Below are 17721 nucleotides of genomic sequence, written 5' to 3'. Positions count from 1 at the left end.
TGTCCTGCTTTATGGCAGCTGAGATTCTAGCTATCTGTATAACAGAGCATTCTGTCCCAGTGGCTGCACAGATCCTATCTGATCCCCATTGTAAGCAGCAGTCCTGTCCTGCTTTATGGCAGCTGAGATTCTAGCTATCTGTATAACAGAGCATTCTGTCCCTGTGGCTGCACAGATCCTATCTGATCCCCATTGTAAGCAGCAGTCCTGTCCTGCTTTATGGCAGCTGAGATTCTAGCTATCTGTATAACAGAGCATTCTGTCCCTGTGGCTGCACAGATCCTATCTGATCCCCATTGTAAGCAGAAGTCCTGTCCTGCTTTATGGCAGCTGAGATTCTAGCTATCTGTATAACAGAACATTCTGTCCCTGTGGCTGCACAGATCCCACATTGTAAGCAGCAGATCTGACCCTTTATTGTTAGGTAATGTGCATAAGCATCTGAAATATTATATAATTTGTGTTACAGTCATTATTATTTATTTAGAAGGAAATAAAGTGACATTTGATGCAGCATTCAGCCAAGATGCACATGTGGGGGTGGGATTGGTGTTTGGGTGACACATAAACTGATGCAAATTCTTAGTAATAAGGGAATATAGTGGTTAAGTTGTTACACTTTGTGCTCACTCCCTGGGGAAACTATGGCCACTTAAGGGCTCTAAAGACATTTGCAGCATATTTAGGCCAATATTTAAGCCCATTCCAAAGCCCTATTTCATATTTCAGACCAACTGAGTGTTTCTTACACGGTTTCTTTGCTGTAGTAAGATTAGTTCTTTAGCCAAGGGTCTGTCCTGCAGGAACATTGCATTGCTGGGCAGTCTCTGTGCACTGGTCCGGACTGAGAATTAAAATAGGCTCTGGCATTTCAGGTACACAGAGGCCCAATCAGCCCCACCAGCCCACTAAATACTGACAAAATACTAGCACCTTATAGCAGCCCATCTTGCATTTGCCAGAACCCACAGATTGCCAGTCTGGGTCTGTCTGTGCAGGAATAATGAGAGATAATTTATATTTTTCTTGTAATACTTTGTTTTGACTGTAGTCGCAGTGGAATGGAACATGCGACCGTAGACAAAATACCGCGCTCTATAATAAAAAAATACCATACATTATGGATGCAATGGATTTCTTTCTAATGAACCGAATGCCTAGTTTGCTCCTGTTAGGGATCAGAATATGGGATATGGAAACCTGTTATGCAGAAAGCTCTGAATTACAGAAAGTCCATCTTCCATAGACTCCTATTGTATACAAATAATTTGAATATTTTAAAAGTATTTCCTTTTTTCTCTGTAATAATAAAACAGTAGCTTGTACTTGATCCCAACTAAAATATAATTAATCCTTAAGCAAAACCAGCCTATTGGGTTTATTTAATGTTTTATTTAATGACATTATTTTCTAGTAGAAGATCCAAATTACGATAAGGTCCATTATCCGGAAACCCCTAGGTCCCGAGCATTCTGGTACAGGTCCCATACCTGTACCTACAGGATACACAAGCAGGTATGCCATTAGTGAGCTAGCACACAGGCAGATTCGGGGAGAACTGCCTTCCCCCTGCTATAATGAGAAAACGCCAGTGCCAATTCACTTGCGGTGCTTCGATTTCCGAAGTCCCCCGAAGTTGCCTTCATGAGTACATTGGCGCTGGTGTTTTCTCATTATAGCAGGGGGAAGGCAGTTCGGGGAGATTCTCGCCCCGCAGAAGAGGCAATTAGTCGCCAGGCAACTAAAGGTGGCCATACACGGGCCGATAAAAGCTGCCGACAGACCGTGTCCGCAGCTTATTGGCCCGTGTATGGGGCCCCCCGACGGGCTTCACCGATCAAGATCTGGCTGAAAGTCGGCCAGATTTCGATCGGATGGGACGAAAAATCGCATCTATTCGTTGATGCGGTCCCGTGATCTGACCGCCCATTGCTATTCGTTAGGATCCGATTGTTGGGCCCTAGGGATCAGCCCGATATTGCCCACCTCAAGGTGGGCATATCGGGGAGAGATCTGCTCGTTTGCTGACATCGCCAAACGAGCAGATCTCTGTGTATGGGGAGATTCTCGCCCCGCAGAAGAGGCAATTAGTCGCCAGGCGACTAATGGTGGCCATACATGGGCCGATAAAAGCTGCCGACAGACCGTGTCCGCAGCTTATTGGCCCGTGCATGGGGCCCCCCGATGGGCTTCTTCGGCCAGATCTCGATCGGATGGGACGAAAAATCGCATCTATTCGTAGATGCGGTTCCGTGATCTGACCGCCCATTACTATTCGATAGGATCGGATCGTTGGGCCCTAGGGCCCACGATCGGATCAGCCCGATATTGCCCACCTCAAGGTTTACAGATGGTCTGGTTTATCCTTGTCTTTATTCCTTCTCATCTCTAGACATATTTCAGATTTATTGATAAGGATGAGTCCTTGTACAAACAGAGGAGCAGAATCTAATTATATATCCTATTTCCTTTCGGCAATCGCTAAGAAGAACCAATATAAACCGCGGCACAATCTGGAATCCGGTCGCTTTCTCTTTACGAGGCTTGTTATTGTGGGACAGGCTGGGTAATAGGGCTATAAGTGGTGGCACAGGTAGCGATAGGAGATGTTTAATGGCATATTAACACAGTCTTATCTGCGCTTGTTGGTTTAGGAGCAGATAAGAGGTTGAGTAAATACAATAGCCGGCTTCCTACTATGGCCGATGATAAGGGAAAGTAGACACTTTTATGGCTGCAGTCGTGTCATTTATAAGCAAGATGCCGGTTGTATAGATGTTTCAGCACTTGGAGGTAGGTTTGTGGGTTTCATTGGCCGGTAGACTGGGCAATCTAATCTCTAGAGATGAACTGGTCACCCTGTGTGTGGACATTATAGCCCATTATCTCCCTCGGATAACTTTCAGCTCTTGCCAGTAGCCTGGGTGCATGCCCCAAAGTCTGCCTGGGTATTGACTAAACTTCAGAACCAAGGGAATCAAGATATCCTATCATAGCCTTCATAATGCTGTTTTATCCAGCTGGTTGTACAGCAGCCCATGAGAGTGCCACCAGGGACAACTAGAGATGTTTCTCTCTTTTTTTTAAAAATTTATTTATTTTAAAGCTGAAATGGTTGGCTTGTGTGTAGTAAGGCAACAATGCATCAATAACTCTTTATATCAGGGCTGTCTAACACATACCTCCCAACTGTCCCGTTTTTTGTGGGACAGTAACGATTTTGACAGCTCAGTCTTCAGTCCCGTATTGTTACTGAAATGTCCCCACTTTCTCTTTGATCTCCTGCACTAAACAGCCAGAAAAAGATACAAAGTTTCTAAAACTCAATTGGCTTTTGGCAAAGAACCCAGAATACGTGGCAGGTGCACTTGGATACATTTGTTACAATTTCAGGTAAGCAAAGAAACAATTGTAACAATTTAAGATAAGCTGGTCGTTTGGTGAAACCGTGACTCGCAGCTTAAAGGAGAATTCAACCCTTTAACAAAAAAACCCTACCACCCCCACCCCACGTAGACCACCCTCCCTCCTGCCCCCTGCCTAACTGCCTCCCCCCCCCCGGGGGAAATGCCCCTAACGTTTTACTTACTCCTCTGAAGATGGCTGTGGTGAACTCCAATGCCCGAATCTGCGGCAAGGGGTAAGTGAAAAGTTAGTGGCATTTCCCCGGGGGGCAGTTAGGCTGGGAGGGAGGGTGGGCCTATGTGGGGTGGGGGGTAGGATATTTTTTGCTAAAGGGTTGAATTCTTCTTTAAAGGACAATTCACCTTCATTAGCAAAACTGTAATAACACATTAAAACCACAGAAATGTTTTCAGACTTTCATAACCTGCCAAATTTTGGAAAATGAACTTGGTAATTAGGGGGTGTGGCCACAAAGTGGGCGTGGTCAAAAAATTTCACCGCTCAACGCGGCACATCTTTTTGTCCCTCTTTCTATTTCCAAAATGTTGGCAGGTATGCTAATGTGTAGCTTACTACTATAGCATATGTTCTCTGCACCCACTACTCTTAAAGGTGGCCATACACGGGCAGATAAAGCTGCCGATATCGGTCGTTTGGACCAATTTGACAGCTTATCTGCCCATGTATTGGGGCTTCCGACGGGTCTTCCCGATCGATATCTGGCCACGATATCGTCCGGGAAGGTTTGATCTTTAACCGACCCGTCTGAGCCACTTGGCATATCGTAATTCAATCGTTCGGCCGTACGGTCGAACGTTCGAATTACCCCTGATACAGCCATACCGTTAGTGGCATATCGGGGAAAGATCCGCTCACTTGGTGATGTCGCCAAACGAGCGAATCTTTGAGTCTATGGCCAGCTTTACATCAAATATTTGCTCCCTAGTCATAGTCCCAATGTTTTCCTTCTATCCCAACTCCTGCAGTCTCTGTCTTATGTGCCGGCTGATATCCTGGCTGGGCTCATTGCAGTTGGCTGTGGGCAGTTTGATTCAGCAGTTGCTGATGGGATATTCGGACTCTGCTGCAGTGCAGACTGGCACAGGAGTGACTCCTAACCGCAGCACTTACTTTTCAGTGGTTTGGCTCTTCAGGGTTTACATCGCATTCCTCTTCTGCATGGTTGCTTTAAAGAGATGGTTCACCTTAAAGTTAACTTTTAGTATGTTATAGAATGGCTACTTCTAAGCAACTTTATTTGCCTTATTTTCTTTCCAGCTTTGAAATGTGGGTCACTGACCCCATCAAAAAAAAAAAAAAAGTTCTGTAAGGCTATAAATCTATTGTTATTGCTACTTTTTATTACTTGTTTTTCTATCCGGGCCACTTCTATTCATATTCCAGTCTCTTATTCAAATCAATGAATGGTCGCTATAATTTGGACCGTAAAATTGCAAACTGGCGAGCTGCTGAATAAAAAGCTAAATAACTCAAAAACCATAAAAAATGAAAACCAATTGCAAATTGTCTCAGAATATTACTCTGTATATTATTCTAAAAGTTAATTTAAAGGTGAACCTTTAATAGAAATGGGCAAGAGCTACCATGCTGCTTCTTCCTGTTTATTATAAAGCCTAATAAATAAAGGACTATAAACCGGTACTGTCATCATCTTCATTTAATGGACTTTATTGCAGAACGTTCTTAAGCTAAAGGACAATTAAGCACTATAATATAAAAATAATATAAATTGAAGCCTAAATGTGGCTAAAGAGTGGCTAAAAATGCTATTTTATATGCTGAACTTATTGTACTAGTCCAGAGGTTCAGCAACCCTACAGTAGTAATGGTTTAGACCTTGGATTGGATCTTGTTAGTCCATCTTCGATGTGTCCGTGGCACTGCACATGCTCAGTGTGCTCTAGGCTGCTGTTGAGAATTGTAGTTTAGGGATTGTGTATATACAGTATGTATATTTTTGACTGAGTTTATATTGCCATGGAATTTTAATTGCCCATGAACTTACACTGCAGGCCCCCAGTGTAAGAATGGGCATTAAGTAAAATGTAGATGCACAGATTGTTGTAGTTCCTCTGGATAGAAGCTACTCAGGACTCTTACTAATTAAATGCCCCCGGCCCTTCACCTGTTTCCAGGTCTCGGGCATCTGGGGAATGTGTGATTTTTGTTATGGTTTTATGGGGCTGCCGGCTCTGATCCCTAATCCTGGAATAAAGGTCGGCTGTTGAGTTTATTGTAAGCCCCCAAGCATATGAATTTAATATCTCCCTGGTAGCACGTGGAATGTAAGAAATTCACATGGCAGATTTTGGCTTTGCGTGGGTCTAATCGCTGACACAACCGTGCGCCTGTATGGAACAGGACTGTGCAAGGCCAGACAGGTATTTGGAGAAAAGATATTTATTAGGAAATACTGACAAAAGCCTCCAGCCTTGATCTAAGGGGAAATAAATTGGTCATACCTAATCTAATAAGCCTTTAATTGGGAAACTTGCCCTTTGTAAAGCATGTGAATTTGTGTAGATATTTCCTGTAGCAGCTTCCCATATTAATAGTCCATCTTTTGTGTGTCCGTGGCACTGCACATGCTCAGTGTGCTCTGGGCTGAGGAGAAGCTAAGCTTTGTATTAGTTGGTCCTTGGCTCAGGTAAGTGACAGTAGCCCACGGTCTTTTCTGTTGTAAATTGGCCAACAGAAGATGGCATCTCTGAAGGCACAAATTTTCATTGCTAAAGGGCAGTGGTTGCTGTGGGCTGGTCCAGAAACTCAAAACATAGGCTGCTTAGGCTCCTTCTTTGTTCAGTTGTAGTTATCGTTTTATTAGGGATACACCAAATCCAGTATTCGGTTTGAGATTTGGCCTTTTTCAGCAGGATTCGGCCGAATCCATCTGCCCGGCCAAGCTTAATTTGAATCCTAATTTGCATATGCAAATTAGGGGCGGGAGGGAAATTGCGGGACTTATTGTCACAAAACACGGAAGTAAAAAAAGTTTTCCCCTTCCCACCCCTGATTTGCATATGCAATTTCAGATTTGGTTCGGTATCCAGCCGAATCTTTCGCGAAGGAATCGGTGTTCGACCGAATCCAAAATAGTGGATTCTGTGAATCCCTACATTTTACAGTCTTGGTGCACTATCCCCAGACCCTCGGCAATGGGAACAAGCAAAAGTTTAGATGGACCTTGAGATCCACACAGGTCACCAAAAAGCAAGAATCTGTTTGACAATATTCCAACAGCCTTACGCGTTTCATGCTCCAAAGGCTAAAGTGGGTGAAGAACAGACCAGCAGAAAAGTAAAAGATAAAACACCTTTAGAGCATTTCCTAAAGAGGCCGTACATTACATATTTTTACAGATATGGGACCTGTTAACCAGAATGCTCAGGACTTCAGGTTTTCTTGGTAAGGGATCTCTCCTTAAACTTCATACCTTAAGTCCACTAGTAAATCACAAACAATAAACCCGATAGGCTGGTTTTGCCTCTAATAAGGATTAATTGTATCTTCGTTGGGATCAAGTACAAGCGACTGTTTTATTATTACTGAGCAAAGGGAAATCATATTTAAATATATGAATTATTTGGATAAATATGGGAGATGGCCTTCCCCTAATTTGGAGTTTTTCAGATAACGGGTTTTCCAGATAATGGTTCCATAAATGTATATAAACATAATGCGTAAGAAAAAATATCAAACATTACTGAAATAATCTGTCATAAATATCGCACTTAATCCAAGTGATGCTCTAGGATACATCACCCAAAGGAGACTCTATCAAAGTGAATGACAATAAATATCTAGAAACATTCGTCTCCTTTTGTTTTTTGTATCTTAACGTGTGAAACAAAAGTATCACCAACAACGAAGACTGTTTTTTCTCTGTTTTCTTATTGGTGGTTGTGTGAATGCCTGTCACCAATTTATCATTTGTGCTTCTGAAGCCTGAAACATGTACGGCTTTGGGGGTTTTGTCTTACATTAAGAATTCTACTTTTTATTTATTTTTTTTTACTGAGTGCCCATCTCATTTTCAGCACAAACAAGGCCACTTGCAGATACAGAAATGTAGAAATTGTGTTGAGGTTCATACCGCACGTGTGTCTGTGTGTAGATTCGCCAGGATTTGAACCCAGATCCTGTTGCTGACGCAGTTCATTTTCACATCAAACTGAAGTCGCTTACTTTGGCCCCAGATCAAATGGTCCATTATATAAAATTGCCTGTCTGTCCCTTCTGAAACCGCCCTATCAGGCAGTCTAGATATCCGTTACATTTGTCTGCAAACTCAAATATCATTCCATTATTTACTCAGCGCCCAGAATCTGATTCATCCTATTGTACTGGCACAGAGTCCATTCAATCCCATTGGCCAATCCTCATCAATATTAATAACACATTTAATTATGCAGCTCTGAATTATGTATAATAGAGCTGCACAGCTTTCTAATCGCCATTGTAAGCAGCAGCCCTGCCCTGCTTTATGGCAGCTGAGATTCTAGCTATCTGTATAACAGAGCATTCTGTCCCAGTGGCTGCACAGATCCTATCTGATCCCCATTGTAAGCAGCAGTCCTGTCCTGCTTTATGGCAGCTGAGATTCTAGCTATCTGTATAACAGAACATTCTGTCCCAGTGGCTGCACAGGTTCTATCTGATCCCCATTGTAAGCAGCAGTCCTGACCTGCTTTATGGCAGCTGAGATTCTAGCTATCTGTATAACAGAGCATTCTGTCCCAGTAGCTGCACAGATCCTATCTGATCCCCATTGTAAGCAGCAGTCCTGTCCTGCTTTATGGCAGCTGAGATTCTAGCTATCTGTATAATAGAACATTCTGTCCCAGTGGCTGCACAGATCCTATCTGATCCCCATTGTAAGCAGCAGTCCTGTCCTGCTTTATGGCAGCTGAGATTCTAGCTATCTGTATAACAGAACATTCTGTCCCAGTGGCTGCACAGATCCCATCTGATCCCCATTGTAAGCAGCAGTCCTGTCCTGCTTTATGGCAGCTGAGATTCTAGCTATCTGTATAACAGAGCATTCTGTCCCAGTGGCTGCACAGATCCTATCTGATCCCCATTGTAAGCAGCAGTCCTGCCCTGCTTTATGGCAGCTGAGATTCTAGCTATCTGTATAACAGAACATTCTGTCCCAGTGGCTGCACAGATCCTATCTGATCCCCATTGTAAGCAGCAGTCCTGTCCTGCTTTATGGCAGCTGAGATTCTAGCTACTGTATCTGAATAACAGAACATTCTGTCCCAGTGGCTGCACAGATCCTATCTGATCCCCATTGTAAGCAGCAGTCCTGTCCTGCTTTATGGCAGCTGAGATTCTAGCTATCTGTATAACAGAACATTCTGTCCCAGTGGCTGCACAGATCCTATCTGATCCCCATTGTAAGCAGCAGTCCTGTCCTGCTTTATGGCAGCTGAGATTCTAGTTATCTGTATAACAGAGCATTCTGTCCCAGTGGCTGCACAGATCCTATTTGATCCCCATTGTAAGCAGCAGTCCTGTCCTGCTTTATGGCAGCTGAGATTCTAGCTATCTGTATAACAGAACATTCTGTCCCAGTGGCTGCACAGATCCTATCTGATCCCCATTGTAAGCAGCAGTCCTGTCCTGCTTTATGGCAGCTGAGATTCTAGCTACTGTATCTGAATAACAGAACATTCTGTCCCAGTGACTGCACAGATCCTATCTGATCCCCATTGTAAGCAGCAGTCCTGTCCTGCTTTATGGCAGCTGAGATTCTAGCTATCTGTATAACAGAACATTCTGTCCCAGTGGCTGCACAGATCCTATCTGATCCCCATTGTAAGCAGCAGTCCTGTCCTGCTTTATGGCAGCTGAGATTCTAGTTATCTGTATAACAGAGCATTCTGTCCCAGTGGCTGCACAGATCCTATTTGATCCCCATTGTAAGCAGCAGTCCTGTCCTGCTTTATGGCTGGGATTCTGAGGGCCACTAGAGTATATGCAGTGGTATTCTGTGTTCAGGGACCAGACTTTTGGATTTTGTTATCTAATAAATAGTGTGTGTTTGGTAAGTACCATATTTGTTGCTGTAGCTGCTTAGTTGCTATAGTTACTCCGTTAATTACAAATATAAAAGAAAATGAATGCTCTGTACATACAATAAGCTGTACCCTCCTGCTGTATTGTCTAGTGGGCAAATCATATGACCGCTCCCACCTATAAATAAAAAGCTTCATTGGATTGAGAATTAACCATTTTCTTTGCTTTCCCAACAGAGAGTCCCCCGCCAGCGATGTCCAGGAATGGATTCTTCTTTCAGGAAGAAGCTGGTGAGTACACGGCAAATGCTGTTCCTGCACTGCTGTGTGTGGTTATGTACTAACTTTATTCTAAAGGCTTTTACCTTGGGGCACATTGTATATTGGGTGGATACCTGGGATCCACACTGTCTGTACATTACTGGAACCACTGTTAAACCAGAACAGAACATTTGTAGCTGTTTTGATGCTATCCATTGGGTTGCTGTTGAACTATATCTCCCAACTTCCTCAGCCACTTTGTAGCTAGAGTCTTGCCTGCTGCTCCAAGAACCTAACAATTACGATCTTTCCTGGAAATGATGTTTCCAGGAAAGATCGTTCATTTCAATACACACATGTACAGCTGAATCGTCAGATAGAAACAATAGAATTCTACCTGTATCTGACCATTCAGCAGTAACAATGGCCGGTGTTCGGATGCCTTCAAAGGCACCTGATCAAAATTTTCCAGATGATCGACGAGCCGACCGATATCCAAGTCTTCTGCCGATATTGGTTGGCTCGTTTTGTCTCCCACCATACACGCACTGAATTTTGTACGAAAATCAGTTTCCTACGATATTATCTGTGCGTCTATGGTCACCTTAAAGGAGAACTAAAGCCTAACTAAAGAAGTAGGTAGAAATGTTGTACATGATGTTTTGTGCTTCTGCACCAGCCCAAGGCAACCACAGCCCTTTAGCAGTAAAGATCTGTGTCTCCAAAGATGCCCCAGTAGCTCCCCATCTTCTTTTCTGCTGATTCACTGCACATGCTCTGTGCTGCTGTCACTTACTGAGCTTAGGGACCCACTCACAATATACAGTACACATAGAATAGAAATGTCACAATATAAGGCTGATTAGTAATTAATACACATAATTACTACATGGCAGCACAGAAACCAGTGCAATTAGCATCAGAATTTAATAATCAGCAAACCTGTAGCATCAGCTTATAGTACAGCCAGGGAAGCTCATTTTCTGCTGGATAATTAGTGACGAGCCCTAAGCTTAGCTTCTCAACAGCCAATCAGAGCCCACTGAGCATGTGAGTGTCACAGACACTTTCCAAGATGGTGACCCCCTGTGACCAGTTTGAAGTCCTGGATCATTGCTGCTATTGACAAGCTCAAACTTTAGCCTCGTGCCATAAGTTCAGTATATGAAATATTAAATTTTTAGCCACTTTCATTTTTATGGGTTAGTTCTCCTTTAAGGCTCAAAAAGGTTTTTACTTAGTACATGTATGGGACCTGTTATCCAGAATGCTCGGGACTTTGGGTTTTCCGGATAACAGATCTTTCTGTAATTTGGATCTTCATACCACCAGTCTACCGGGTTTCCGGATAATGTCGTTCCTGTGTCGTTCGATTCAAAGGTCGAAGTAGCCCATTCGATGGTCGAAGTAGCCAAAAAAAAACATTCGAAATTCGAACTATTTTTCCTCTATTCCTTCACTCGAGCTAAGTAAATGGGCCCCTTAAAGTAACTTGAAGTATGTTATAGAATGGCCAATTCTAAGCAACTTTTCAATTGGTTTTCACTGTGTGTTTTTTAAAGTTTTATAATTATTTGTCTTTTTTCTTCTGACTCTTGGCAGTTTTCAAATGGGCTCTCACCCCTTCTAAAAAACAAACGCTCTGTAAGGCTACAAATGTATTGTTATTGCTAATTTTTATTACTCGTCTTTATATTCCGGCCTCTCCTATTCATATCCCAGATTGCTTAACATGCATATTAAAGAGCTGCAGACTAAAACGTAAATAACTCAAAAACCTTTACTATTTAAAAATGAAAACCAATTGCAAATTGTCTCAGATTATCACTCTCTACATCATACTAACCGTTATCTCAAATGTGAACAACCCCTTTAAGCTAACTTTAAAGGGATACTGTCATGGGAAATTTTGAAATATGACATGGGGCTAGACATTTTGTAAATTTCCCAGCTGCCCCAATTCATGTGCCCATAATGCTTTGGTGCAGGAAACAGCCATAGATGGTGCAGGAAACAGCCACTGATAAACTTCAATCACTCTTTACTGCTGTACTGCAAGTTGGAGTGATATCACCCCCTCCCTTTCCCTCCCAGCAGCCAAACAAAAGAACAATGGGAAGGTAACCAGATAACAGCTCCCTAACACAAGATAACAGCTGCCTGGTAGATCTAAGAACAACACTCAATAGTAAAAACCCATGTCCCACTGAGACACATTCAGTTACATTGAGAAGGAAAAACAGCAGCCTGCCAGAAAGCATTTCTCACCTAAAGTGCAGGTACAAGTCACATGACCAGGGGCAGCTGGGAAATTGACAAAATGTCTGTCCCCATGTCATATTTCAAAAGTGAATATAAAAAAATCTGTTTGCTCATTTGAGAAATGGATTTCAGTGCAGAATTCTGCTGGGGTAGCACTATTAACTGATGTGTTTTGAAAAAAAACATGTTTTCCGATGACAGGATCCCTTTAAGTATGTTATAGGATGGCCAATTCTGAGCAACTTTTCAATTGGTCTTCATTATTTTTTATAGTTTTTTCTAATTATTTGACTTTTCCTTTTGACTTTTCAGCTTTCAAATGGGAGTCGCTGAACCCATACAAAAAAATATGCTCCACAAGGCTACAAATTTATTATTGCTACTTTGTACTGCTCATTTTTTTTTTTTTTTTTTTTTTTTTATGAACCGGCCCTCTCCTATTCATATTCTAGTCTATCACATTATCAAATCATGGTTGCTATGGTAATTTAGACCCTAGCAACCTAAATAAAAACATAACTCAAAATCCACAAAAATAAAAAATTAAACCCAATTGTGAATTGTTTTGGCATATCATTTTCTACATCATATTAAACGTTCATTTAAAGGGGAACACCAGTTGGCTCTTACTTCCTTGGGGAAAAATTTCTTGGAGGGCATCTTAACGACTCTTAGTTTAAGATACTCCCTCAGAGGCCATTAATTTAGACATAAGGAAAATTTCACGTGTAATCCGTATTTGTGATGTTTACACTCAGGTGCATACAGCACCCTATGTCCCCCCCTTGGATTCTTAATATAAGTTGTGACTTTAACCAGATGTATCCAGAGATGAAAGGCAATATGACAGTCTCTGGGGAAGAGCATTTGGAATAACTAAATCTAATTGTGACACTGTTTACGTTGATTATGTTCTTACACGCAGTGATGTTTGAGCCCATTGTGACGTCACATATATGAAAACTTAATGCAGTCGCATCTTTCATGTTAAGTCGCAAATTGAATTACATGTGTATATATATATCTAGAAGGATAATCTAATGGGCATTCCTGCCTCCCCTTCAACGAGGACTAAAATAAACGCATAAGATCTATATGTAGTTTTATAACCCTTCACACTCTGTCTTTGGGCCTATCCGTGAATTGCATTTTACAGTGCCACTTTTATTATTATTATTTTTTTTTTTTTAATTCTTCTTTGTAACGAAATAAAGCCAATAATAATAACACTCGTAGACGCCTTGAATGGGAATTAAAGGAATTCTGTCACGGGAAAACGTGTTTGTTTTGTTAATCGTGCTGCTCCAGCAGAATTATGCAATGAAATCCATTTTTCAAAAGAGCAAACTCAATTTTTTTTTTTTTCCATTTAATTTTGAAATCTGACATGGGGCTAGACATATTGTCAGTTTCCCAGGTGCCCCCAGTCATGCTCTGATGAACTCTTTTCTGCTGCACTTCAAGTTGGAGTGATATCACCCCCTCCCTTCCCCATCAGCAGCCTAATAACAGAACAATGGTTAGGTAACAAGATAACGGCTCCCTGGTAGATCTAAGAACAGCACTCCATAGTAAAAATCCAGGTTCTGCTGCTACTCCTTCAGTTAGATTGAGCAGGAGAAACAACAGCCTGCCAGAAAGCTGTTCCATCCTAAAGTGCTGGCTCTTTCTGAAAGCACATGACCAGGCAAAATGACCTGATATGGCCTACACGCCTGTATTACAACTAAAAAAATATGCACTTGTTGATTCAGGAATAAAACTTTATATGGTATGCACAGTGAATTATGTGCAGTGTAAACCATGTCATTTTAAAACTACACCATAAAAATCATGACTGAATCCCTGCAATTAAAGGGCAGCATAATCTGTACAGAGAGATCCGATAAAACTATGGCAGCATAGGTATTCCCTGTACTAAGCACAATTCAGCAGGAACAGTCCCTAAATTTGCTCATAGTCTGTACAGAGAGATCCCATAAAACTATGGCAGCATAGGTATTCCCCTGTACTAAGCACAATTCAGCAGGAACAGTCCCCTAAGTTTGCCATAGTCTGTACAGAGATCCCATAAAACTATGGCAGCAAGGTATTCCCCTGTACTAGCACAATTCAGGGCAGGGAACCAGTCCCCTAAGTTTGCTCAGAGCCCTGGCTACAGAGACCCCATAAAACTATGGCAGGCATAGGTATTCCCCTGTACTGAAGGCACAATTCAGGCAGGAACAGGTCCCTAAGTTTGCCTCTTAGTCTCTACAGAGAGATCCCATAAAACTATGGCAGGCATATGGGTATTCCCCTGTACTAAGCACAACTTCAGCAGGAACAGTCCCTAAGTTTAGCCTCATAGTCTGTACAGAGGGACCCCAAAAAACATATGGCAGCATAGGGTATCCCTGCTACTAAGCCATAATTCAGGCAGGAACATGCCCCCTAAGTATTGCTCATAGCCTGTACAGAGAGATCCCATAAACTATTGGCCAGCATAAGGTATATCCCCCTGTACTAAGCACAATTCAGCAGGAACAGTCCCCTAAGTTTGCTCATAATCTGTACAGAGACCCATAAAACTATGGCAGCATAGGTATTCCCCTGTACTAAGCACAATTCAGCCAGGAACAGTCCCCTAAGTTTGCTCATAGTCTGTACAGAGAGATCCCATAAAACTATGGCAGTATAAGTATTCCCCTGTACTAAGCACAATTCAGCAGGAACAGTCCCCTAAGTTTGCTCATAATCTGTACAGAGACCCCATAAAACTATGGCAGCATAGGTATTCCCCTGTACTAAGCACAATTCAGCAGGAACAGTCCCTAAGTTTGCTCTTAGTCTCTACAGAGAGATCCCATAAAACTATGGCAGCATAGGTATTCCCCTGTACTAAGCACAATTCAGCAGGAACAGTCCCTAAGTTTGCTCATAGTCTGTACAGAGAGACCCCATAAAACTATGGCAGCATAGGTATTCCCTGTACTAAGCATAATTCAGCAGGAACAGCCCCCTAAATTTGCTCATAGTCTGTACAGAGAGATCCCATAAAACTATGGCAGCATAGGTATTCCCCTGTACTAAGCACAATTCAGCAGGAACAGTCCCCTAAATTTGCTCATAATCTGTACAGAGACCCCATAAAACTATGGCAGCATAGGTATTCCCCTGTACTAAGCACAATTCAGCAGGAACAGTCCCCTAAGTTTGCTCATAGTCTGTACAGAGAGATCCCATAAAACTATGGCAGTATAGGTATTCCCCTGTACTAAGCACAATTCAGCAGGAACAGTCCCCAAGTTTGCTCAAAGTCTGTACAGAGAGATCCCATAAAACTATGGCAGCATAGGTATTCCCCTGTACTAAGCACAATTCAGCAGGAACAGTCCCCAAGTTTGCTCAAAGTCTGTACAGAGAGATCCCATAAAACTATGGCAGCATACGTATTACCCTGTACTAAGCACAATTCAGCAGGAACAGCCCCTAAGTTTGCTCATAGTCTGTACAGAGAGATCCCATAAAACTATGGCAGCATAGGTATTCCCCTGTACTAAGCACAATTCAGCAGGAACAGTCCCTAAGTTTGCTCATAGTCCATCAAACTATGGCAGCATAGATATTACCTGGTACTAAGCACAGTTTGTTATTCACTTAAAATGCAAAGGAAATAAATATATTTTTTATGAAAATAAAAAAAATCATTATTTTTAACGAACACTCAAATTTTCTTTAACCATATGTATCAACGATATACTGAGAATAGAATGTTTTATCCCATTTTATACGCTCGCAATACTGTCCTGTGCCTCTGCTAGATTTTCCCCTCAGCGCCTGCTCCATATCTTGGGTTGTGCTTCTTCCTCTTTTTGTTATACAAAGGATCTACATTGTCCCCTGAACAATACAGGGAGTTGTTGTTGCACCCTTGAGCGCACAGTCCGCGTTGGCACAGAGTCAGCACATAGTTGTGTTACCCAACACATTGCTTAATACACCCGGGACTTCATGTCCGAACTTGTATTTGCTCATGTAAAGGGGAACCTTCATCCCCTCATTCTCCATTGTTACATAATTATAGTTGACCAATAATGTCAGCCAGTGTTTGCTTTCATTATGCCCCATTATCAGAATAATTACGGGTTTAAGGTACTGTGGCGGTTTCTGCTTGGCATTGGGTAATTATTTATTCATTTTTTATCCTCTGACGGAACTTGGACAATACATCTAGGTTATTTATTTATTTGTACAAGTCCTACAGAGAACAGAATAAAGGCAATATTGTCCTGAAATTGTGGTCACAGTCCTGGGACCCCAACTGGAGTGATAATTATCTCAGAGAGGGGCGGAATGCTGAATTTTTATTTTGTGTTGACAAGTAAAGGGTAGTGGACAGGCCTGCGGGGAGTTGAAGGCACAGGAAGCATCATTTTGGGCAAGGTATTGTGGTGGGTTACACTTTCTGGGATTTATTTGGGTATAACAACAGTGGCACTTGGCATGTGTCCTAATATACAGGCGCTGACATCCCTAATAGCTTCCTGTTTGTTTCAGCGCGTGCTCCTAATAAACCTCCGATTCAATTTAGCTTTCCTGAACTCGCCCTACTCCTTGAGCCCTGTTACATTTTGGGCTTATTTGCTGCAGAACAAGGATTGCTGGTAAACTGGCACTCTTGATGAAGGGAGGTTGAAACCCCCCGAAACGTTGATCATTGTGGAGGGCACGTCCCCGACTGCAGATAAATAGAGTGTGTGTGCGGATCGGTGAATCTTCTACTGTTGCTAAGGGACCTTGCCGGGTCGATGGAGAGCCAACACCACCAGTGCAGGAAAGTGAAGAGGCGGGAGAGCGGTAGATATAACATTTAACTGGTAAACTGGCGCTCCCAGAATCCTCAGCCAGGAACAAGAAAGTTTTTATGATGAAACTATAATATCCTTCTTATATTTAACTGAGAAGCAAAGCAATTAATGAGCTCATTATAGAGGCATGGTATACTCTCATGAGATGCATTGAACTGTATAAGGGAACAGATCTACTGAAACATTTTTGTCATTTGTTTATTTTGAGCTTTAGTTTCCCTTTAAAAAGGGGACCTAATTCATTCTGACCATAACTCCAATGTTATTTCTGAGCAGGGTTTGGGGAGGAGTAATGTATTTTCAGACCCAAAAATCATGTTGTTCAGTTTAGGGGAAAACATGTTATTTTATCTAATAAATGAACAGTTGTATTTCACCGTTTTTTAAAGCCACATGTTTGTGTGCTTGGGTAGTACAGGAGAATGGGGCTTTCTGTTCTAGAAACTGGTGGCGCCAGGAAAACATATACCCCCTCCCTTACATTCTAAAGCAAAAAGTGCTTTGCATTAGATCATATGCTGTGTATATATAGCATGTGTGATACTATGGCACCGCCTAAGCACTTAGATACCGACATGGCGTTAAAATTTAGTGTAAACAGTAGTTGCAGCCGGACTGGTTTTTTTTCCCTTTTCGTTATTGGAAATCTTTTCAACTTTTGTTAAGCCATTGTCCAGTTTTTTTATTTAAATTGTCATCTTCTTGTTAGGGTTCAATGTACCATTACTGATTAAGGAAGGTGCAAAAATAAAGCATTCAGTCTTGGGGTGGCTTAAGTTAAAGGGGTGGTTCACCTTTAAGTTAACTTTCAGTATGTTCTAGAATGCTTAATTCTGGCCTTTATTATTTTGTTTTTTATAGTTTTTGAATTATTTGACTTCTTCTACGGACTTCTCTAGCTT

General features: G+C 42.0%; 1 protein-coding gene across 3 annotated transcripts in view; it reads left to right on the top strand.

Annotated features, from left to right (window-relative positions):
* The window catches only part of slc4a11.L (solute carrier family 4 member 11 L homeolog), a 92731-nt gene that overhangs the window by 20181 nt on the left and 54829 nt on the right, over positions 1 to 17721 (top strand). For all 3 annotated transcript variants that reach the window (XM_041587115.1, XM_041587107.1, XM_041587111.1), the window contains exon 2: positions 9684 to 9737. In XM_041587115.1, the coding sequence (XP_041443049.1) occupies positions 9684 to 9737 (54 nt within the window). The remainder of the gene's footprint in view (positions 1 to 9683; positions 9738 to 17721) is intronic.

Source organism: Xenopus laevis, chromosome 1L, assembly GCF_017654675.1.
Source record: "Xenopus laevis strain J_2021 chromosome 1L, Xenopus_laevis_v10.1, whole genome shotgun sequence".
NCBI classification, from domain to species: Eukaryota; Metazoa; Chordata; class Amphibia; order Anura; family Pipidae; genus Xenopus; species Xenopus laevis.
This window is presented reverse-complemented; position numbering and strand designations above follow the sequence as displayed.